Here is a 26,278-nt window from a genome sequence, read left to right as displayed (position 1 = left end):
GTAGACTATGTTCAAACAACATAGTGTTAATCTATACACAACAACAAGGAATATTCTTTTGGGTCAGCACTTATTGTGAGCGTTCTTCATTCGTATCCTTCTTTATTTCTAAGTTGGTATTTGATGAGATTCATTTTACATCTTTTAAACCAAATTTATATAAGAGAGTTGAGTATTTGTTCATTCTCGATCTTGTAACTCTCTTATTGCTCAAATGAACAATTGGTATTATAGTTCATTTTATATTTCTCTCTCAATCTTGAGAGATCCTTACACACGTTTTGTGTAAACTCATAAAAGGTTATGCTTGTGTCTTGAAAGGCAATGTAATGATTGTGGCTAAACTTCTTATAAAAAAGTCTCATGTATAGGTTACTAATAAGACTGTTAAAAGCAGAGATTTCTACTTAACCTGATAAAGTAGAGGTTCTTATTTAGTCTGTAAAAATAAAAAGTAAAAACAAGAGTTCATACTTAGTCCATAAAAGTAGAGGTTATAGTTGAACATGTAAAAATTACTATACTTAGTAGATATTTTCTAAATTATTAGTGAAGAATTAAGGCAATGTACTAGGCAATAGGCCGAATCATTCTAAAAATGTTGTGTTCATAATATGTGATCTTTTATGTTTATATTCTTAACAACATCATTCTTTATTCCCTTTTTTAACTGTCATTCAAACATTTGCATGGTTGGATCATCTTAAAAATTATATCTTTCCATATTTTCAAAATTGTCTTTAAGATTATACTTTCATAAATCTGTTTTGTTTAAATAAATCTTTGTATCAGTTTTCATAAAATGTTATTCATCAAACTATACAACATATTCATATAATATTTTTTAAGTATTTTCATTTCAAGTATTCATAGGATGCATAAAATTCTCTTCAAATGTTAATTTTCATAGAACTTACATAAGTTTTTTTTTTTTCTTATGCTTTTCATGATGCATGTATTCATTCTATATCTTTCGAACATAAGTGTTCATATAAAAGGTTTTTCATATCAATTTTCTAGCTGCATATATTTTCATTTAATTCAAGCTAACGCACTTGTTTGTAGTTTAAGAAATATGTTTTCATCACATAACTTTATTACATCTAAATGATTTACAAGATATTTTCATTGTTTATGAAAAATCATCAAAACACCTAATTCACCCCCTCTTGAATAATATTTCATATGCGTATGAGGTTTCCAATATACATATAAAATGATTTTATATAAAATACTTTGAAAATCATCAATAAATCAAATTTACTAAAAATAGATTTTGCAAGATTATTTTCTCAATAAATCAAAATATAAATTTCTCAACCATAGGAAATGGAAACACGTAAATAAAAAAAATATAAAATATTTTTGTAATACCCTAAATCAAAATAAGTAATATTCCATATTTCGTGATATTAGAAGAGTCAAGTTTAAAGATCTAGAAGGCAATTTAATAATTTTAAATAGCCGAATCAATAGAATGGAGTACCCCGGAACGTAAATGTCTAAAGAAAAGAGAATATCATTGACAAATGTCTTGAGATAAGATTTATGACACTGAAAGCAATCAAAACGGGAACAGTTTTCGGTACAACTAAGATATAGCCTGAAAAATCAAATGGTTGTAAGGGACTTTCGAAAAATCAATGGAACCCTGTAAGGTAAGTGGTCCGACCCTAAATCCAATTTTATATAAACGGTTTTATCATGTTGACATGCCTTGTTATGTTATACATCATGTAGAGTGCATTCACATATATTGATGATGAAATACGCATATGTACACAATAATATTATTAGTCATGCATCACATGGGTTTGAGATTAGGGATTGGCATCGCTGCTCCACCAAATGTGCCCCCATACACCTCTGCCCGGTAAAGAGGTTACAAAAATGAAGAGTGGCTATTGTTTGCGATCGACTCAAACAAAATGAATGAGGATATTTTGCATTTTACATACATGCACGAAATATGAAGTTTGTTCCCTTACTTAGATGATTCATCATCTAACATGAATTTTGTCACTGCAATATTCAAATGTTTCAAATGGAGATTGTAATAGAAACAAGGATGAAAGAGGCATGTAATGACACTTAGCAAAAGTACGCGATGTAATAGTTATACGTTTATGTTGCCTATGTATTTAAGTTATGCTATTTTAAATTTTGAACGTTTGAGGAATGATGATGTATAACCTTATATTGTGGTTAATGTTAAAGTTTAAGGTTCGATTCTTGCTTCAGCTATCATTTAAGTACCTAGTCTAGCTTATATGTTGTATGATTTTTCATACTAGCTGAGTAGATGGAAATTTTTGGGAGTTTTGTATTATGTTGAGATTGTTTCTTGAAAAAGATAGCCTGAAATTTCTTAAGTTATAACACATTTGGAAAATAGGGTGTTACAGTTGGTATCAAAGTAAAATTTTATTTAGCGACTTAGGGATTGTTGATGGTTTAGAGAATTTCGATTTAAAATAAATCTCAATGAAGGAAAGGATAGGAATTGGAGGGTTCACCTATCAATTTAAGGTTATTAGTTGAAATACTTACGTTGAATGATGAGATAACTGGTGGTTATCGAGATTGATCAAGTCATAGATGGTTAGATTGTTATGACATAACCTAACTGTCAAGATTAGGTTTGTAATAGGTAGTATGAATTATCAATGTTCGAGAGTAAGAATGATTTAGTAGACTAAGGATCTTAGGGATTGTGTCAAGATAAGAAGCTTGGGATGATTCGATGAGCAAACTTGGATGCTTCAAAGGATAAGAAGACATGCGATAGTTATAATTTGGAGTGGCTTGGTGTAACACCCAGTGGTTATAGTGTTAGAAGAATGAGAAAGGAAGTGAGAAACTTTCAAAAATACCCTTGAGAAGGTGATGGATCTTCGAGAATAATGATGCTCTATGAGAGGGGCATTTTGATAATTTGGATAGTGAAGTCCAATAAAAGGTGTTTCGATAAATTGAAAATAATTCTGAGGTGGAATTAAGTAAGTGAATTAAATTCCTATTTTTTCATTTATGTGGAGATAAGTGGGATTAATAATTCACAAAGGGAATTTTAGTAATTTAGAGTGAAATTTCATAAAGGAATTAAATTATGGAAAATAGGAAAAATAGTGAATATTCAATTATGAGATAAAATCCTTCAAGTTGGCATGGATTGCCAACTTATTTAAGAAATCTTTTTTTAAATTGATTTTGGATGGTGGAGATCATGAGTTAGAAAGATGAAAGGCTAAGATTAAATCCTAGCAATGCACTTGGATTGTGCTTTCAATTGAAGGTTGAGATCTTCTCTTGGAAAGTAAATAAAATCTAATGAATGAGATTAAAGAAGGCAAAAAGCACATGGATTGTGCTTTCTTTGGATGGTTGAGATCTAACCTTATAAAGTGAGATATAATCCAATGATGGATATTTCACAAGATTAAGTGGCATGGATTAAAGTATTTGTGTGGTTGAGATTTATTCTCACCAAATAAATTCAATGGCTAGAAATTATTCTTGAAGGATTGGGTGCTAGTATAAATGGGCTAGATTATGGAAACCCTAATCTTTTTGGCAAAGTTAGTGAGAGAAATGGAAGAAGTCTGCCATTTTGTGGAAAGGAAGAAGAAGAATGGAGAAAGGAAGAATGTCTTCCAAGGAGGAAGATGGAGAATAAGGTAAGTATTCTTCCTTTGGGAGTATGTAACTTTCTTTTGCTCCATTTATTGGTAACTTAGTTTCTTTAAAAATCTTGTTTCAAGGAATCTCTTAGGGAGAAGAATTGGAAATGAAGCCAGAAAGTTCTTGAAGTTTCAAAGAATGGGAAGAGGTAAGGGATAGCCCCATGGGATGGTGGCTTTGCAAGGTTGTAAGTATGGTGCATGAGCAAATATGTGTGCATTAGCATATTGTTTGTGTTCAAGGATCTATGGCCATGAGGTTGTGTGGGGTAGGGTAGGTTTAAGCCTCAAACCAAGGTGATTGTGAGGATGTAAAAGCCCTAACTTTATTGCATTGTATGCATTGCTATCACTTTTTATATTTATGTTCATACTTATTATCATTGCACCCTTACTGAGCTTAATAGCTCATGAGGTTTTTATCCTCAACTTGTAGGTTGTTCATGTGTCAAGAGAAAAAATGAGTGTTGAAAGCTTGAAGTTGGGAAGCTCATGGTGGATTTTGTTAACTTATGGCTTATAGAAACCTAAGCATGTGTTTTATTTATTTTGTTGGTTCATGGCTTATGGAAGCCTATTTGTTGTATGTGTTTCATGTGTTGTAATTTATTGGTGGGTAATGGCTTGTTAGGGCCAAAGACCATGGATGTATTTTATTTTGGAATAAATATTGGGTGTTGGAGAAAATGATTTTTATTGGAAATGTGTAGATTTATGATGCAATTTATGGGTATTTAATTTCTGAAAAATTGGGGCTAAGAAGCCTAAGAAAAAAAAAAAAAAAAAAAGGAGTGAAAGCAGTAGCTGGGCCACCAGGTGGCCCATGGAGGACCTCAGTAGGCAGGCAGGCAGGCGTGAGGGCAGGCGTAGGTAGGTAGCGCAGGCGTGCCAGCAAGCCTCGCCAGCCAATTTTTTTAAAAAATTTGGGAATTTTTGGGGCATTTCTTGGTTAAATTTGGGCTCTGGAGGAATTTTCAAAAAATAAAAGGATTTTAGGTATTTTTGGAGAAAATGCCAAAATTTTTAAAAAATTAAATTATACGAATTTTCCTTCAAAATTGGTAAAAATCAATGGGTTGATTGATATTAGGAAAGCTAATGGGATGTTGGAATTTTAAGTTATATGAGTCCGGTGGAATTCTTGGAAAGAAGAGAAATTAAAATAATAAAATGAGGACTGGGCAAACTTAATGGAAATAAATTAGCTAAGTGTGGTATAGTTAAAGCCCAAGTCTGCTAGTGGATCCTTGGATTGAGAAAAGGGAAGGACGAAACCTAGTTTCCACCTAAGGCATTTCGTGTCAAAACATAGTTCACCATTCGCAAAAGGCCAGGTAGGTGAGCAATTTAGATGATTGTTCACGAGTGGCACCCGTAAGTGGGAATAGGGCATCACACTTGGAAAACTCAATGTCAGAATAACATTCGAATTTAAGGATTTTAGAAATTAATTGAGGTAAGGTTACCTTGAGAAATGACTCATAAGAATGAGTCATGTTAGTTGGCATCAGCTTAAAAGATGAAAGGATCGAGGTATAGTATTGAGCCTTGAAAAATTTTGAGTTGAAATTTCGATTGTTCTTAACTTAGGAAATGATTCAGAGCCTAAAAACTCTACTTGGAGGTTCAGGGAATAATAATTTGGAGACCTAGGGATTGTTAATTTTGAGATTTAGAAATTATCGGTTAAGGATGCTAACTGAAAAGATCATTTTAAATGACAAAATGGCAAGAAATTATCTCGAATAATTTTGGGTGACACTGGACATACCAGTTAGAGATGAGGGAACCAGTGATCGAGGACTTGGGATGACATAGTTATATGATTAACACAATGCTGAAGAGATGAATATTTTATGATTTTGAGATATGTAAGACTCGAATCATAGTGTAATCTCTTTTGGAAGGATTTTTAAGTGAACTATCTTAGTTGTTTCTCAATTGGGAGGTGTTGATAAGTTATGATGGTTATGCCATGCCTTGACGAGTTAAGTAAGAGGCTGAGGTTTCTAAGAGAACTTACCAAATGATGGCTTGTTATGGGAAGCCATTATAAATCTTGAGGTTGAGGCTAAGAGTTTCGATGAACCTAGCACGTTCATTTATTAGGAATAGTGGTGTATGCGCACATAAGGCACACACCTATCTCAACAAGATAGGCCCGTATAATAGTTTGGGTTGCGGTCTGTGAGAAGAGACATGTGGCTAAGTTATGCCTTGTGCAACCGCAGGGGACCCAAATCATTATTGAGATTTAAGGTATGCGTAGGTAAAAAGTTTGTGGAGGTTCAACAATGATTGGGAATGGGGATTGATTAAACTAGTATGCCTAGTCAAAAACTCAAAGTGTGAGGAGAACTCGAGGAGAGGATCTTGGAAGATCAACTTAGGCCAATCGAGGCTTAACTCGTAGTTTAATTCTGGCTTACGAAATCGGGTAAAGCTGTCAGTGAATGACTCGACAAGAAGGACTTGTTTGCACTGTCTCGAATGATGGATTAAGATCCATGGGTACAAAAAGATGGAGCTTATAGAATATGGTTAGAAAGAACCATGTAGCCTAATTTGGTTGTCTAAGGTGTTAGAGTTGTGACTACTGCTTGACGTAGTGCGTGGGCCTGGGGATTCGGTAATTGTGAGAGGGGGTGATGAAATTGTGATCACATGCATGGGTTGGGATAGGTCGTAACCATGAGTGGTATGTTCCCCGATATAGGCATATGTTGTGATATGGGCTTGCTTAGGAAAAATGTATTTCCCAGAATAGCAAGTAGTGGGATGTGTTTCCCAGATTTGGCCTTTGGGGAAAAATTGATTTTGGTTACTGACTTGACCTTCGGATGTATTATACGGCTTAACAATTATGAGAAATTGGCTCCAATTTGATTGTCCCAAATCTTGCCCTGTAATATAGATGTTGATACAATAATGGACACTCTAGTGCACCTAGGTGCATGAGTTGGCCTTTAAATGTTAGGAAGCCATCATGAGGATGAAATTATTGTATGTTATACCTTTCGTGTTTTGGGTAAATATAGCTAGTACTATGTGGGGTTTTCTCGAAAGACTTGTCTTATTTTGAGTAAGCTTATGAATGAGTCATTATGATGGAAGACATGAGTTTTCGATTTCCATTACGAGTATTTTATTCAGTCTAAGCTATGGGAGCCATACTGGGTGTTGTTCGATAACCATCGGGGATTATGGAGACCTTGTACTTCTCTAGCTGAAAGGAATCTAAAAAGCACCGTTTATTAGTTAAAAAAAAATCATTTGTACTAGACTAGAAAGGTTAGGTGGTACTTGGTTGGGGTGCCATGAGTGACATACGTACTTAATTGCTCTAGTTGGATAGGTAAAGGTGAAACCCCTATTGGAGACATGGGGATCGACGAGTAAGAACTTAGGAATTGTTGGATCAATGTAGCTAACTAGAATCTATATATTAGATGACAGAATAGCTGGCAACTATCCAGAACAATTGTTAGAATTATGAGTTGAGGATAACTGATAATACATGGATGAAGTTCAGAATGATATAGCTATTAAATTAGGATTGGATGTATTTTCAAGGTTCATTGGTGATCATAATAATGGAACATGTAGTTCGAGGACCTTAAGGATTGGGTCAAAGCAAAGAGACATATGATAATTTGAGGGATATACTTAGCAAATGCTATTTAGCTAAAGTAATAAGTTCATGTATACGGGTTGGAGAAAAGAAAAACCTAGGAGTGGGCATTGGCATTAAGAAAACCCAAATGTGAGAATTTAAGATTTTCAAAGATAAGAATTCATTGAGTTTGAGGTATTGGAACTAGTGTAAGGAATAAATGAACCCTATCAGCATTAGTATGAAATGGAAAGTCTCTAGCAAGTTGAGATAAGATTTAGAGAAACTAGATTGGAAAAAAAGGAGTTGGTCATATACTAATGAGCCTGTGAAATCCATAGGGACAACAATGATGAATTAAGTCATCATTCATGTAATGATGAATGAAGGGTAAAGTATACCCTTGTTGTGATACTAAGGTCACATGTGATGCTAGATGAGTGATAAGTAGATCTTCATTATGATGCTTAAGGGTAAATGGACATCTAAGGTCACAAGATTTTGTTCGGATAATAATGATGTCACAGATTGTGTGGACTAAGAGGCTAGAATGGTACAGATAAAGTTAATAGCTATTGCCAAGACACTTAGAGTGTGTTTGATTGCACATATTTTTCATGAAAAATATGTAATTATTACACATGTTCTATGGAAAACAATCAAACACTCTTAATTTTTTCTTGAAAAAATATGTATGGTACAACCATTTAAAGCTTATTTCCATGGAATTCATTTTCCAAGGGGGTGAAATGGTTTTGTCTTCTAGGCAATATTACCTAGAATTAAATTCTAGGTAATGCAATCAAACACACCTTTAGAATCAAGGAACAAGTCTAGTTGAGTAATTGGGAGGTTGCAAGTTGGCAAGTGAACCTATACTACACAAAGATTAACTAGAAGTCAAAAGAGCCGATGGGCACATGATGATAAGCCATGATACATGGACTCGTCAATTTAAATCAAGATAGTAGATCTTGTAAGATACGGTCAATTGTAACTAAAGGAATCAAATGATTGCACTTCAAAATATGATTATAGTCGATTAGCATCAAGTGTTTCTTTGAGGAATAAACATTTGATTATGACAACAAAGATATTACCTGGAAGAATTAAGCAGTGTTGATTTGAGGATCAAAGGATGTAAGAATTAATTTGATGACATAGAATGTTATTTTAAGGATCACTTCAAAAATGTGATGAACTTAAATTTGGATGTTTTAGCAATGAATTGTGGTAATTTGAGGAAAATATGAGACATAAGATTAATATGATTAGTCAGATGTGAAAATTGGATTGTGGGTTGGCTTGACAATTAAAGGAAGTCATATATATAAATTCATCGTGAAAAAGAAGTGATAGAAGAGGGAACCATTATAGCTCTAAGAGATGGGACGAGGAGCTCTAGCATAATGATAACACCATAGGTGCATAACCTATAACATCGGACCTGAGGCTAAGGATCGAGGCAGAGGACTAGTGGTTGGCTCGCGACGAACAATGACCAAAGCAGCTACAGTGGAAAGACTGTAAGCTAGCTCGCGGTAGGGGTAGTCGAAGCAACACAGTGTACTATAAGAGACGGTTAGGTGTCAAAGTTTGGGCAACACTGTGGATATTATGTTAAGGCTAGAATCCAACTTCCAAGGAACCGGAGCAATGTGAAAAAACTCAAGAATTTTAGAAGGTGATCCAACATGAGTGTTTGCTAAGATTATCATAAATAATCTTGGATAGAAAAATCATGGTAAATTAGGCCAAGATAAAAGAAGTGAAAGATTGAAAGTAGTAGGCTAGTGTGACCAAGGTGAAAAGCATTACGGGATCATATGTGAATAGGCTGTTAGATTGACCTCGACATCTATTATGGCTTTAATTATCAAAGGAAAAGGTACGAAGGAAATTACTTGACAAAAGACTTGGTGCTGGAAATGATAAAATAGGTAAAATCCTTACCTATATGATAAGATGTTTGATTTGTGTACTCTTGAAAGGAGCTGAATATGAAGTAGCAACGATAGGTGGAGTTTCCTTAAGGATTACGACTATGTTATGTTACCCAAAGCATGCCAATGAAGTGGTTGATGCATTGAGTAGGAGTATGCCTACTGATATGATCGGGTTGATGGTCGGTAAGGCCATCTCCAACCACACTCCTTATCTTACTTATTTATTAATAAATTTTAATTCTATTTATTTTACCTCACTTATAATTTTTATTATTATAAAATTTATTAGCTATTTGATAATTTAATAATAAATATGACGGTATTAGATTTTTATAATATTTAATATATTTATAAATAAATTTACTAATATTTTTTAAAAACGATTATTTAACAAAATTATTTAAAATATTTTCATAATTAAAAAATTAATAGTTTAATATGTTAAAATTAAAATTTCAACAACGGTCATATTCCAACGGCTATATTCCAACAGTTATATTCTAATGGAATATTCCAACAACGGTCATATTCCTATACATTATAAATAGATGACCCATTGGGTAAAAAAATTTACAATCCACAAATCTACAACACCAACTGCCATCACCAATCTTTAATAATCTCGTTTCAGCCATCATGTCCAACAACATCCGTATGTTTTTTCGAATGATCCATGAAGAAGTTGAAGATAATGAAAAGGATGAGGCTATTGCTATAGCTTTAGTTGAATAGTATGCTCAACATATGGATCACGACTCTTTTTCACATCATGGTGGATCCATGCTGAACCACCGAGTCATCAATCGCAACAGAGCTAAAGGTCATGAAAGTATTTATCGTGATTATTTTGCAGATTCACCAACATATCCATCACAATTATTTCGCAGAAAGTTTCGTATGCATTGATCATTATTTCTACGAATTCAAGTAGCAATTGAAACACATGATCAATATTTTGTTCAAAGATTTAATGCCGTAGGAGTTCCCAGATTATAATCACTCCAAAAAATGATAGTTGTATTAAGGATGCTCGCATATGGATCACCTGCAGATGATGTGGATGAATATGTTAGGATTAACGAAAGTACAACAATAGAGAGTTTGAAGAGGTTCACAAAAACAGTAATTGAAGTATTTGGAGAGCAATATTTGAGGCAGCCAAATACTAATGATATTGTAAGGCTGATGAGCGTGGCTAAGCAACGTGGGTTTCTAGGTATGTTGGGTATAACATTGATTGTATGCATTGAAAGTAGAAAAATTGTCCAACTGCATGGCATGGAATGTATACAGGTCATACCCGTGGACCAACGATTGTTTTGGAAGCAATAGCTTCTTATGATCTGTGGATATAGCATGCCTTTTTGGGATTGCCGGGATCATTAAACAATATTAATGTGCTAGATAGATCCCATGTATTCTCTAAATTAGCAGAAGGTTGTAGTCCTGAAGTTTCGTATACTATTAATGGACATGAATATACCATGGGATATTATCTTGCCGATGGTATATATCCCTCATGGTGTACTTTTGTTAAAACCATTCCATCTCCTCAAGGGAATAAGAAGAAATTTTTTGCTGCACAACAAGAGTCTGCTAGAAAGGACGTCGAACGAGCATTTGGAGTCCTACAATCACGATTTGCAATAGTGCGTGGACCGGGACGTATGTGGGATGTTGAAACACTCAAATATATAATGACGTCTTGTATCATACTGCACAATATGATAGTTGAAGATGAACGTGATACAATTCGTGAAGACGTGAATTTCAACTATGATGCAGTTGCTGTTACTCCAACAATTAATTTGTCTCGCAATCGCACAAGTGAAGTTATGGAGTTCATACAAGTTTACCATCAAATTCGAGACAAACAGACTCATGTACAACTCCAAAATGATCTTGTGGAGCATTTATGGGAATTGAATGGTAAACATTTGACTTGAAATAAATTAATGTACTTCGTTAAATAAATTAAAGTACTTCATTAATGTACTTCATTTCTATTAATGTACTTCGTTTCTATTGTATTAGAAAAAAATAATCAGTTTCAAAATAGCATTCATGAGAAATAACCATCAACACTAAATACAACATCTTATTACATTACTAAAAGGAAAAGATACATTATTAAATTAATGTTCACGAAGTTCATTTAATCCCAACTCCATACATTACTAAAAGAAAAAGATACATATGTTAATCCCAACTACATTTTTACAAATTTGATAATCTTGTACGTCACCTTTTCTGAAGAATTTCGAGTTTGAGCCCGTTGTAATATTCAACTAGAAATTCATCCATATTACTGGTATCAACACCCATAATTCTTTTTTCATAAAGCAGTTGTTCTCGCTCTTCCTTTTTTGTTTCTCGATCTTCCCTTTATTTTTACACACATACAAAATAAATAATCAAATACACACAAAATAAATAATTAATAATCAAACAAAATCTTAAATAATAAAGAACTTCTTAATATTAGAAAGCAAACAAATAAAACAAAATAGTAAATAAAATTGCAATTACCATATAAATGATTCAATTTAAATATCTCAAAATTGATTATTTATTAAGAAATTCAATTTAATACAAACAAAATCTCACTGTGTGTGCGTTGCAGATGAAGTTCAATTTAATATTAACAACTTCTTAATATTAGAAAGTAAACAAAATCAAACAAAAACTTAAAATAGTGAATAAATTTCAATAACATACAAAACTCACTGTGTGTGCGTTGCTGATGGCGCAAACCCAGAAGAAAGAAGGAGCCCTCGCTGCTGCTAAAGGAGGGAATTGGCGCCATCGATGCTCCGTCTTCTCTGCGCGCCGTTGCTGCGCCTTCTTCTCAGCATGTCGTCACCAACTCCTTCTTCGCTTACTATCACCACTGCTTCTCACCGTCGCTGTTGTTGCTAAATCTTTTCTCCGCTGCTGCTGTTCTTCTTCGAATATGAGATTGAAAATAGAGTCGTTGAGCTTCAAATTCCAGAAGCAAATAGAGTTGTTAAGAAATATAAGGAGTAAAACATGGCTCTTCAACTATAGGGAGCCATTTCAAGCTCCAAACAAATTTGAGGAATGATTTGATAGGTAAGGAGCAGGGTTGGAGCAAAAATTTGGAGAAATGCTCTCCAAATTTTAACTTAGGGAGGATGCTAGCTTAGCATTGGAGATGGACTAAGTGGCATTTGTTAGAGGCTTTAGCCTATTGTCAATTAAAGTAGTGCCAAAAGGTTCTTCCGACCCTATTGATAACCTAAACAGTTCAGTTGAATCTGATAAATAAATAGATGAGGCATATAAGTCTATGAGTAAATAGGTAGGGCCAGCTTATAGCAGGGTAATACAAGATGCAAAGTAGCATTCTTAGGATTTAAGAAAGGATATATGTAACTGGGATAAAGGTTCTTTGAGATTATGAGTATCAGTCAAATTTCAATGATGAAATTTTTGTAAGGAGGGGAGAATGTAATACCCCAAATCAAAATAACTAATATTCCATATTTCATGATGTTAGAAGAGTCAAGTTCAAAGATCTAGAAGGTAGTTTAATAATTTAAATAGCCAAATCAATGGAATGGAGTACCCCAGAACGTAAATGTCTAAAGAAAAGAGAATATCATTGACAAATGTCTTGAGACAAGATTTATGATACTGAAAGCAATTAAAGTGGGGGCAGTTTTCGATACAGCTAAGATACATCCTGAAAAATTGAATAGTTGTAAGGGACTTTTGAAAAATCAATAGAACCCTAAAGAGGCTTCAGTTTTATGTAAGGATCAACCCTGAAGTGGTTTTAGGATGAAACAAATGTCATATGAGGGTGCAGGAACGAAACTGTACTTATAGAGTAACTTGAAGTTTCCAATCTTGGATTTTAAGTATCTCGATGATTATTAATTCGATATTTGAGGATTGCGCAAAATCTAAAGTGGGATTATGAAGTTAATTAAGGTTAATTGTGAGGGTATGGCCTTAGTTAATTATGAGAGGTAACGAGGTGAGGTGTTAGGAATGAGAAAGAATAAGAGGTATGGTGAGAAGAAATGAGGTAAAGAGTTAGGAATGGGAAAAAGTAAGTTAGTACAAGTAATGATGGCATAAAGGTATGGTGAGGTGAGGTGTTAGGAAAGAGAAAAAATGAGAGGTATGGTTGTGGATTTGAAAAGCTATTCCATTCTAACTTTGGATCAATTCGGGGTCCAAGCCTATAATAGAGACATGGGGTTGTTCTCAAGACTATTCCACTTGAGATCCACCTGAGAGATTGAGGTGAGGGATTTGTGCTTGAGAAAGAGGAGAGAAATTTGCAAAAGGAAAGAGGAAGGTTGGAGCAAAATCAAGAGAGAATGAGCCTCACAGGAGTTTCTAAAGCATCATCGGAGTTCATGCCAAACAATCCAAAAAATGGTGAAGTAAGTTCTGTTTATTATTATATTCCTATAGAGGGGGAAGAGATGGATCTGTAGGTTCAAACAGGGGTCAAATCAAAGCTAAAACTAGGAAGTTATGGTCGAAATACAAAAATTGCACAAAGCTATGCGTTTTTAAAGGGATGCACTTTCAGTTCACATGCCGAGAAGGGGTTGCACGTGAAGGCGTGTGGGCCACCTTCTCAAGGTGCGTGTGGGGCCCCCTTGCCTTGTAATTTTTCAGTTATGCCCCTCATTTAATGTCCTTTAACCCTATGTAAAAAAAAAAATAAAGGTTTGGTTTTACCGAAACTAGTGTTTTCTACAAAAACCTAGACCCGCGTGCGACGAAACAGTAACTTACAAGGGTAAACCTTCAAGGTAAGTGGTCCGACTCTAAACCCGATTTTATGTAAATGGTTTTGTCATGTTAACATGCTTTGTTATGTTATACATCATGTAAAGTGCATTCACATGTATTGATAATGAAATACACATATGTACACGATAATGTTATTGGTTATGCATCGCATGGGTTTGAGATTAGGGATTGGCATCGCTGCTCTACCAAAGGTGCCCTCATACACCTTAGCTTAGTAAGGAGGTCGTAAAATTGGAGAGTAGCAATTGGGTGAGGTCAACTCAAACGAAAGGAATTAGGACATTTTGCATACATGCACTAAATATGAAGTTTGTTCCCTTACTTAGATGATTCATCATCTAACATGGATTTTGTCCCTACAATATTTAAACGTTTCAGATAAAGATTGTAGCAAAAACGAGGATGAAAGAACCATGTAATAGCACTTAGCAAAAGTGCATGATGTAATGGTTTTACGTTTATGTTGCCTATGTATTTAAGTTATGTTATTTTAAATTCTGAATGTTTGAGGGATGATGATGTATAACCTTATATTATGGTTAATGTTAAAATTTAAGGTTCGATTCTTTTTTCCGTTATCGTTTAAGTACCTAGTCTAGTTTATATGTTTTATGATTTTTCATGCTAGCTGGGTAGAAAAAAAATTTAAAAGTTTTGCATTATATTGAGATTGTTTCTCGAAAAAGATAGTGCAAAATTTTCTAAGTTATAATACGCCAAAAAAATGGGGTGTTACAATTTTTGTAAATATAATTTTTAATATAAAAAATAGTTATTCAATTTAAAAATATAAATTCTATAATGCATTCAAACTAACATAAATAAAACTTCTATAAGTATTACATACATTCACATAATAAATATTATGTACATAACTATAAGTATTATATACTATATAGTACATACATAATATTGAATTAGAAAAATAAGTATTACATACAGTCATGCACATTATATTCACTGATTCACATAACATATACACATATATGATACATTCATATAACATAAATCAATAAATACAGATAATATATATACATACATAATATAGTACAAAATTGAAATTAAGCAATCAAAGAGCCAACTTAGCCAAACCTTTTGTATTTATGAATGGAAGGCGACATCAAGCAATCAGAATTGTGAATCGATTTGTGTTGCACGAAAATGACAACACTAAGCACAGAAGTGTCAATTCGTATTTGGGAATCAACAGTAACTCAACTCAATTTGTGTTTGTGAATCGATTGCTTCACTGAGCTAATAAACGTGTTAGCTTAAGAAGGGGGTGAAGCTTTTTCACCTGTAAAAAAAACTCAAATAACTGAAATGAAATAAGAATGTAAAAAAAAATAAGAATGCAGCACATAATATTTAAAGTGGTTCAACTTTAAAGCCTAATCCACTACCTTAGTATATCACCAAGGATTTTGCAAACCCAAAGGTAGTACCTTTACTATACCTTGTAGCTTTTACACAGGATCAGCTACTTAACCTTTACAAAACTTGGCTTTTCAAACTTAGCTTAGCCACAACTAACTATCTTTCAAAGATCAGGCGTAACCTTTACAAACTTTCACAAATAATGTGAAAGGATTTCTCAAGAGAAAAATGAGATGTTATAATTTGAATTGAATTTTCTCTTGATAGAGAGTTACAAGATTTAAAAATAAAGTACACTCTCTTGGAATGAAACAGAAATGATTGATAGTGAGTAGCTTGAGAGAGAAATAAGCTCAGAAGCTTTGTATATCACTTGTATTATTCAGTGTTGTAACCTTCTTCAGCATTCCTAGCAATTATTTATAGATTTCATGTATTCAATGCTAGCTGACTTGTCATTAAAAAATTGGAATGTTTTGGTTTGAGTCACAACTTATGGCGACCCTGCCCTTGGAGACCCCAGCCGAGGGAACCAAGGAAGAAGTGTTAGGAAGAAAGGTACTTGTTCATGTAGATACAGAGGAGAGTAACCAAATCTTATGCACCGTGATCATGTAACAACTTACACCCATGATATGCTAAAGTTAAGCCACAAATTAGCATGTATAAAGAATAAGGTGCATGTTCCCACAAACTCTGCTATAAACATAATCATATCAAGGGATTGAGGTCCCACACAAGTTTAACATTTCAGCCCACCCGAGCTTCCTGCTTAATGCCATAGGGATATAGCTATAAATGTGATCATATCAAGGGATCAAGGTCCCACATGAATCCAGAATTTCAGCCCACCCAAGCTTCCGACTTAACACGACAGGGATATATCCCAACGGATCTCATCCGAAGCACGCATCAAGTATCATATGTTGTCACAAAACCATGCTATGTATAAGCATAAACACCATGTCCCACAAAGCCCATGCATAGGACCACTTATAAACAACATGCACAATGCCAAGCATAATCATATAACTATGTTTGAAATGCATGTGATACACTCAAGGTTAGGGAAACATGACTTAAGGGGAAAAAAAGAGGCATTTAAGCTTGTAGGAAGCATTTGGGCAAAAAACAGAACAATCAGTCGACAAATCCATAGGTAACTATCGACAGATTGCCTACAATATGTCGTTAAACAAAACCCTAAAACCCCTAGAACCCCTGCGTCTCACACCTGAAACCTTGGCAAAAGGGATCAAAACCTTTCCAAATCTTCACCCTAGCAAAAGAGGCATCATTCCCAAGAAAAGTAGGGAGAATACGTCCCATTAGAAGCATTTATAAGGAGATTAATCAAGTGGAAGGAAGTAAACTACAAACATGTAGCTATTTTGCAACTCAAAACAGAGGGTTTTATGAAAACCATTTCAAAGTCTGCAATTCAAGATTTTTAATTAATAAGAAGGAAGAGAACTTGCTTTAGCTTCCTGTTTTATTAATTCCTAGCTCTTCTTTACCTTCAACTCAACTTATAGGTTGCCATACAAAGAGATTTACATCTCTTTTTAGCCATAAAATAGAGGAAAACAGAGTTTCTAGGCTAAGGCTGGAAGTTGAGTTCCTATCTTTTAATTTCCTTCCTTGAGAACATTAGTAGCCATAAGAAAAAGAGAAATGGGAGAGAAAAGAACCCTAGTGGCTAGAGAACCCTCTCCCAATTTCCGCCACCTCAAAATGCTTATTCTTCTAGCTTTTACCCTATATTTATATTTACTTTATATTTTTCTTTAATTTAATCCCCCATTTCCAACCCATTTTGGCCATATTGATTACCTTTATTAGCACTTAATTTCCTTAAATTTGATGGCCATTTACCTTACATTTTAGCCACTTCTTTAAAGCCCACCAATTTTGACTTGTTGCCTTCTTCTTCTTTGACTTTTGAATATTCCACCCCTTTTGCTTACTCTTCTTTGACTTGTCAAACCCATTCCCATCTTCTTTAATCCATTTATGCTTCACCAAGTATATACCAAATAATTCCTCAAGTTATTTTTCCACATGTAGAGTAATTCACACAATAATACTACCTAAGTAGCCATAACATACCATCAGGGCGTTACACAACTACCACTTTTTGTCTTTACAAACCTTAAACAATTGTTAGATAATCACAAAAGTACATACATAAGGTTTGAAGAGCATTTAATGAACTAAAAAGAAGAAACTGGCAACATTTAATTCGTCTAACGATTATATTTTTCAAAATCTGCTAAAAAATACTTAAGTAAATTTTAAACTTACTTGGCTAACTTTGATCCTTACTCAATTAGATATACTATGTATTCGAGTATATATTTAGCTTACTCGAGTACAACCAAATCATTACTCGATTAATTTTTAAGTCTCAGAAAGTTACATTATCTACTCGATTACAAGACTAAGTTTACTCGATTAAATTCGATATTTACCCTAGTATGAAGAATCATTACTTGATTAATTTTTAGACCAGAGACTTAGCCAGATTTCAGCTCATCCTTACTCGATTATATGACCAATCCACTCGAGTATAAAATAACATTACTCGATTACTAAAAACACTTCACTTGAGTAAAATGTTACCCTAACATTTAAACAAAAGATACTCAATTGCTTAACAGATCCAATCGAGTATTAACTATGATTTCTCGATTACTGAATTACCTTACTTGATTAATTTTGAAGATGACTAAAAGTTGTATAACATACTCGAGTATAGGAAATCAGATAGTTAACTATATCTTATCTTTACTCGATTATTCTTATATATGTAATCGATTATTTTGAAAATAAGTTGAGCATTACACAATTACTCTTAAAGCTTACTCGATTAAATTTTCTCAAAATTCTTTACTTACTAAGCACTCAATTTTCGCGAAAAGTTTACTTGATTTTTTTTTTAAATGCTTTACTTACTAAGCACTCGATTTTCACAAAAAAAAAAAAAAAAATTACTCGATTAGTTCTCATATGCTTGATAAAATACTCAATTATATTGAACAAATACTAGATTATGTTGAACAAGCACTTGATTATTTGAACTTTATACTAGATCAAAAGATTATCAAACTTAAGAATATCTCAAAAGGTTTTGGACATTATTAATGAACCAAATTTACTAAAAATATTTGTTCATCCTAATTTACTAAAAATATGTTTCATTAAATCAAAATACAAATTTCTCAACACAAACAATCAAGGTTGCAAATTGATTCTTGTTGGATGGAAACAGCGACACCGAGCATGAAAACGTTAACTCGTGTTTGTGAATCGACAGTGGCATCGAGTAATCGAAGTTATGAAATGATGGCAGCACCAAGCACTAAGAAATCGAGCAACAAGGGGAAATAATGATAAGGGGACAGTCAAAGAGATAGAGACTAAGACAACCCTCAAATTAGAAATAATATATGTTGGTTAGAGACATAATTTTTTTTGCCTCTAGCCTCGTTCGTGGACGGAAATGCATTTCTAATATTTTAAACTTATTATGAAACGGTCTTGAAATGTTTCTAATATTATAAAAATAACCCAAAAATGATTTTTGACATTTTTAAAGTTCTGGAAACATGAAACGTTTTGAAAATGCCGAAATGACACCTTTGAGTTGTTTTCGTGCATCACATGAGAGGATGAGAAACAAGAGAAGATGGATTGAGTAAACCCAATTCGTAAGATCAAGATCCAACCCAAATGGTTCAGAATATAGGAAAGCAGGGGAGACCTTTCGATTTCCCCAAACCCTAGCACCGTCATCCTCCTCCTTCTCATTTTTTTTCCCTCTATTTTATCTCTGAAAGGAAAAAAGGGGCTTGAGGCCAAAAACCAACCACGTGTAGATCAATGCAAGGATCTATAGGTTTTAAAACATTTTTAAAACCAAAAACATACATCAGAGCAGCAGAACAACGGAAATGAAAAATAATCCTTGCAAGACTAGATAAACTTCATCCATATGCATGAAAAGAAAAACCATGCCATAGGGGATTTTTTGATATACCTTTCAACAAAGGCTGGTGCCTGTTGTCCCAAAAGAAGCTCCTCCTTCTTGTTGTCCTTTCCGAACCAATCTTCTCCCACAAACAAGATGCTACATTGGGCGACCACCTCGCCTCCTCAAGTGTGGAAGACCTAGTCGGTCCATACCTGAGCTGCTCTCAGAACCCTATAACGGAGCTATGCTAGGACCCTCTCAATGAAGGTGATCCGAAACTCTTTTATGGTTCCCTCTTGGTTTCTCCTTAGCTATCCAATAGCTAAATCAATGGGAGAATAGAAGAAGGGGATGTTGCAGCATGCTTGGAGCAAGAACAAGATGCAAGCAACAATGGAAGAAGGAAAAGAAGACAAAGAGTTGCAATGAGAGAGATGGAGAAATAAGAGATCAAGTGAAATGGGGAATGGTAAGCCCTTACCTTTTCAAAAGCCACTCCAATATGATTTTCACCAACCCTTTTATCATGCATGCCTCATTCTTTTCGTCCATGCCCATACCATACAAATCATCAGAACATTAAATGCTCTAATGCGACAAAGCGGTGGAAGTTCGATCAACTAAATTGGGAGGTTCAATCAACTAAAGTCATCTAGAAGCTCACAAATCAAGTCCATTCGATTAGGCTACGCATTTTGATAGATCTAAGCTAATAAGACGGCACTACCCAAGTTCGATCGACCTAAGTTAGTTAGTTCCATCCGCTTCGATTATATTGCATTTCGGCCTTGCTATTATTTAATAATAGCCTTTGCACTATCCAATAATACAACCAAAGCCCTTTCCTATCCAAAGCAATCTCCCATATCCATAGATGCATGTTTCCAACACATGATAGCAACCAACATCACTGTCTCACAATGACAAGGAACATGCTAAGAGCAATGGATCACTAATCCAGATGTTACTCAATATGCGTGTGACTTTCTAGGTTAACAGTCATGTAGCAATCAAGACATGTCAACTCCTTAACGTTGGCTGATCCAATCAACCTACTGGGAGGATCTCTCCAAATCCCCGAAGCACCCCAAAAGTGAAGGTATTTACAGATCATAACATAGCTGAAAAATAAAAAAATTTAATCCTAAATACCTTTAGGATCTCTCCAAGGGAATAATGGAAAAGGATTACCTCTTAACGTGAAGATCCAATCTCGAAAAGTGATGATCACGAAAATCGTTCAAGTGCCCAACCTCTAATGGTATCCACATGAGTTTGCAATCCAAAAACCTTGTAAGGGGTGGCTTCCCTAAGGACGAAAGAGTGCTAGCTCAAAAGAGCAGCATGGGAGCTCTCTCATGCACGTCAAACAACATCAATGGATAGGAGAGGCACACGATTCGAGATAAAAAGAACCACATAAGAGCTATTTATAACCCTTAGGCACAAAACCCTAAATGAGGTTTTGGGTCGCATGGTATTTTAAGCCCATGTTTTAAACCCTTTAAAACATAGAATTGGGCTTTCCCTTTTATTTTCTTTCTTGGGTTTTATGTTTTAAACACTTTAAAACAACCCATTGGGACTTAGTTTTAAACACTTTAAAATAGTCCATTAAGCTCCTTAATCTACCTAATATCCTTAGGTGAGTTTCATAAATAAGCTCATATATTAATTAAGTAACAATCCACCAAGATCCAGGCTCTTAATTTGGGTAGCCTAGTCCAACTAGGGTTTCAGATGAATTATGATAAACTTAATTAAAAGACTTATTTATTATAAGTTCTAAAATATTAACTATTAATATTTAATAACTCTAGCTCTTCATTAGAATTCCCCAATCCTAACCGAGCCCGCTATTACCTTGTAATTGTAAACCCTTATTGCGTGTGACCCATTAGGCTTCTACATATGTTGGCCATGACTTTATCGAATAAAGCCATAGACCATGAGCGTAGTTTAGCAACCCATCATGGCCCCAAATTGGTAGAATGATCAATTTATGATCATTGCCTTTCAATGATGGTCTTCTCATGTAATTCAATCCCTTCATTAGTTTAAAGTGTCTCCATCAAGCGGGGACATGGATTGTGCGTCAACCCCCATTCAGTGCCTGATTATTATATTTCTTTGGTTATTGGAAAGTATAGCTTCATAGGATCTTTATCCTGCTCTGGTCATAGACTAGTTATATTTTCCCAAAGGGCCCATGAGACATATCTCCCCAAATTAGGGGTCGATGAATCTTGTTTTGGCTCACACACAGCCTTCACATGCTTTATACCCAATCACTACCATACACACACCCCTTATTGAGATGCTTCCTTAATAGTGTCAAAGTATACAAATCCATATGCAAGACACAATGGTGACCTCAAGTCAAAGGATCATTTGTACAACCGCCACTAGAGGTTTCCTTAAACACTCTTGCAAGATCCATAAGGAATCTTTTTGATCAGGTTACTATCCAATGAACTTATGCTCACCAACAAGCCCCTGTGTACTAGCTTAAGTATCCCATACCCATAGTCTGTAAGATCAATTACTACCTTTTCTAAAGGTAACAACATAGCACACACCGGTCTCTTTATGTCATTAATGTCCCGTCTCGATGACACTTTTGACCAGGGACAAGTTTAAGGTTGTGCTCTTAGGTGTATTAAGGACCTTACAATTGAATCTCAATTCCTTTCTACATAGAGTAAACCTAAGGACTTTATCTTTAGGTATCTTATATTTAAGTAATTACTAAATAAACAAATAAATATAAAAGACAAAGCTTGTCAATAAATAACATGAACATGAAACAACTAGATATATTACTCAACAAATATACCATATCTTAATGTATCAAGTATAACTTAACTCTTAATCTATAGGGCATACACTAACAGAAAGATCTTAAGTATCCTCTAGCCAAGACTCAAGACGACCTTAATGGAAATGAAGTCCAACTTCATATGAACCTATTAAGGCTTCTCAATTACCGTGTACTATAGTCCTTCCATTAATTAACATCTTGACCGAGTGAGATTCATGGACTGATTAAACTCACAGAACTTGGTAACCAAGATAGATTCAGTACGGTGTGATTAAGGTAGCATGTTAGATCCCATTTGACATTTGAAACTCTTTCCAATCTTATGCTTACCCTAGCCAGGGGATTTCCAATCATAATCACTAACATGGACTGCATAGGATGTTCACCCCCATCTAATTGAGGTCGATGGATCCCATTAGGGAGCATCTGTCTCCATACACCATTACACAGAGACCGCACAGAGAGCATTCTCACCTCTTACACTGAATGGTTCTGCTCAATTGCAAATCCCTAACACTAGTGCATAAGACACCATGTCACCTCTAATCTGAGAACCAGATATACAATCGAGAGCTAGCAATAGATCATTAATCATTAAGCCATGTGATCTGTTGTAAGCATCACATTGTGTGGATGTTCTCCAACACCCACCTATATGTCTACTATATGCATCCCATGCAATGTGGCGTGTGACTCACCACCTTATTCCCATTAGCGTCCCATGCTAACAATGGTAATGGCCCATGTCCTGATCCATTGATTGATAAATCATAATCCCCTTCGAATAAGTCTAAGAACCGAGAATACCTTTAAGAAATTATAGACTAGAGATCCAAGTCACACAGTCTCAACACCTTGAGAGTAGGAAGTCTACTAGGAAATCTAGAGACTAATTCATAGAGATGAGAGGGAGAGATATGAATGAAGATATGACATTCTATTAATATCAAGAACAATTAATAGTGCCATTCACATACATCCCATGTAATGTATATCTAGCATCTAGGGCACTGTCACTAACAATCTCACATTTTCCCCATCTTTGATATTTTACTCTTGTAAAAAGTATTTTGATAATGACAAATTATATGCTAAAAGAGTTCAAACTCAAATTAATTGATTTTAAGTGTCTCAAACATCAATTTCAATGTTTTCCTATGGTATACATCTTCAAAGAGTATTCGTTATGTTTCGAGAAGTGTTTAATGAATTCTCAAACGAGATTTTCAAAGAGCATCACTCACATCTTTCAAAGAATGCATTAAGTCATGTTTTAGGAGGTTGGAAAAATAAAGCTTTATCATTCAAATTATTCTCCAATCATGAGAAATAATGTTTCAAAGTTTTTTTTTAAGAAACATAAATCTTTAAAAAGAGTCAAGTTAAAAGAAATTTTAAAATTAAGCCTTCTCTAAAAGCTATCAACAAAGGATCTACTTTTTTAAATGGCATTTTTCGACTAAATAATTCATTCTGTCAACTAACAGAAAGTAGGTGTTCAAAACTATTCTAATTTTGTCAACTATGCTTTTATGTTGTCGACTATCAGCATGCCTAAATCTATTCTATGCATTATTCTGTCGACTTAGGCATTGGTTCTGTCAACTAACTTGTGCTGTTGTTGACTAAACCCATTGCTTTATCGACTAAGCCTATTGCTTTGTCGACTAATAGATTGCTTATTTTGAATGTCAACAAATAGTTTTCATTTATCGACTATGTTTCAAATTTGTGTTGTATATCTGTCAACTAACCATTTTGTCTGTCGATAATTTGTTTCTCTGAAACACATAACGACTAGTTTTTGGCACATTAAATGCTAGCCCAACTACCATCAACAGCTCGATTTTTGTCTCCAAGCACTATCATCTATAAATAGGTGGTTGAAGGAACATTTAAGAGTGTTGAATCACATTCAATTCTTTACCTACAGAGCATTCAAGATACATCGCGCTTTAAACTTTTATTTTCTCTCTGTTATTCTCTATTTGTGGCTTTGTTCTTAATTTGTAATATTCATTTTCAAGCCTCTTATTTTCAGTAGAGAGAACTTGTAACTAAGAGTTTTCACTCTTAGAATCTCTTACTTTATTGTATTGACTTTTACCTAGCAGTAGCTAGAGGGCCTACGTGTGTAGGAGGATTGTATTTATTCCTAGTTGTGGACTAGAGGACCTGTTTGTTTAAATATGGGGTTTTATAGAGATTTGATTGCAAAATCCTTAGTGAAAAGGTAAAGTAGTGGACTAGGCTTGAAAAACCAAACCACTATAAATTGTTGTCTCCTGTTATTGCTTCCTTTTTTCATTTCATCTAGCATTTCCTTTTGATATTCACATTAAAAATCATTCTACAATCAAGAATTTTTGCAAACTCAAGTTATTTTTTTATAACCCAATTCACGCCCTTGGGTTTTGGTGCCCCATTACTATACATTTATATCAGTCTTGCCAACTACCGGTTAAATCACTCCTGCGACGCTAGATTTATCATAAAATTGGCTCAAACTTCCAAGTAGCAGTCTTATACCTAAGATCTGGCGAGCCCCGTCCACTGGCTGCTCATCGGAGTAGTTCGACCCCAAGGTAAGCGATTTTAACCTTTTTCTTGGTTGTTTCTGGTGACATTCCAGCTCTAATCTATACATATATATGTATATACATGCACTTGTGGGTTCTTTCAAGAATTAAGATATAGATCTAGTGAGATCCAACCGTTTGATATTTTTTATTTTTGGGTAGGTTGGTAGCAAGGCCAAGCGACTCTGATGGTCGATTCTGATCATCTGAATCTTCTTTAGATGGTGATCGATAATGCCCTTCTAGATAGGAACGTAACTAAGCCAAGCCATTTGTGAAAAGCTTTATGTTCAATTCATTAAAAGATCGTTCGAGTTCATTTGTTAAGATAAACAAGCTAAGGTTAAGCTAAGTAAAGCTCAGCTCCTGTAATGACCCGCAGTCGAGGTTTGGGATTTTCATGTCATTGAAGTGGTGTAGTTGAAGTTTTGTAGTGTGTAAAAGGCATGGATGCAACAGCTATCAACGGGAGAAGGAGCAGTTGTTGACCGTTGAAGGCCAAGGGCATTGGCGGTTGATAGTTGCCTGGGAATTTGTCGACCGATTATTGAAACTTTCGATCGAATATGTGAGTCTACCGATCGTTTGCAATAGGAATGGTTATCCGGCTGAGGCAGTTGAGAGTTTCTAGAAGCAATGAGGCATGTGATGGGCCTTCTACCATTCTTCTAATGCCTGTTATACATATATGAATTGAGAGAGGAAGATTTCTCATGAAATAGAGAGAGAGAGAGAGAGAGAGAGAGAGAGAGAGAAATCAGGAGAAGGAAAAAGAGGGAAGAAAAAAAGAAGGAAAGGAAGAAGAAAAAGGTTGTGGCTAAACCTATTGATCAATCATCATAACTTTAAGGCAAGTTCTCTTCTTGCTCTTAATTCTTGTGAGATGTTGGTTTATCACCTCTTCTTGTTGTTTTGCAAGCTCTTCTTCCTTTTATGTTTCAAGAAGAAAGACCTATTCTCTTTTGTCTTGACGAGATATTAGTTTACTTCATCTTGGTGTTACTTTTGCAAGTTCTCTCATTCCTTTTGCTTCCAAGTGCAACTTCTAATTCTTCTCCTATCCTTATGGCTTTAGCTATGGGATCAAGGTGGAATTTTATAGATAAAACTCTCTATTTTTGGTAAAAGAATTCATGTGGGAGGTTACGTAAAGATCTTTGCCATCCATCCTTGCTTCTTGTTATTTGGGTTATTTAGAACTTGAAATAGGGTTCGTTTTATCCTATAATTCTTTGGGAATAATGTATTTATTGCTAGGGTGTAGGTCATGCAAGTATTTTGTGAGAAACTTGCATGTTGGATTATAGGACTTAATTGTAAACATATTTTTATCTTAACTTTGTGCTATTTTTTCTACATAAAATATGTGTTTATATGAATTTAATATTATTTTAATCTTTTTTGTAGGAATCCAAGGAAATAAATTCAAGGAGTTGGGCATAAAAAAAAGGAAAAAAGAAAAAAACAAAGATATTATAAAGTAATTTATAAA

General features: G+C 34.5%; 1 protein-coding gene across 1 annotated transcript; it reads left to right on the top strand.

Moving 5' to 3' along the window:
• The first annotated feature begins 10,265 nt into the window (after nt 1–10,265).
• Nucleotides 10,266–11,185, top strand: LOC127794779 (uncharacterized). Its single transcript, XM_052326027.1, has 2 exons — nt 10,266–10,478; nt 10,595–11,185. Exons 1-2 carry the CDS (start codon nt 10,266–10,268, stop codon nt 11,183–11,185), a joined length of 804 nt encoding a protein of 267 aa, XP_052181987.1.
• Nucleotides 11,186–26,278: the final 15,093 nt, after the last annotated feature.

The sequence above is a fragment of the Diospyros lotus genome, chromosome 2 (genome assembly GCF_014633365.1).
Source record: "Diospyros lotus cultivar Yz01 chromosome 2, ASM1463336v1, whole genome shotgun sequence".
Taxonomy (NCBI): Eukaryota; Viridiplantae; Streptophyta; class Magnoliopsida; order Ericales; family Ebenaceae; genus Diospyros; species Diospyros lotus.
This window is presented reverse-complemented; position numbering and strand designations above follow the sequence as displayed.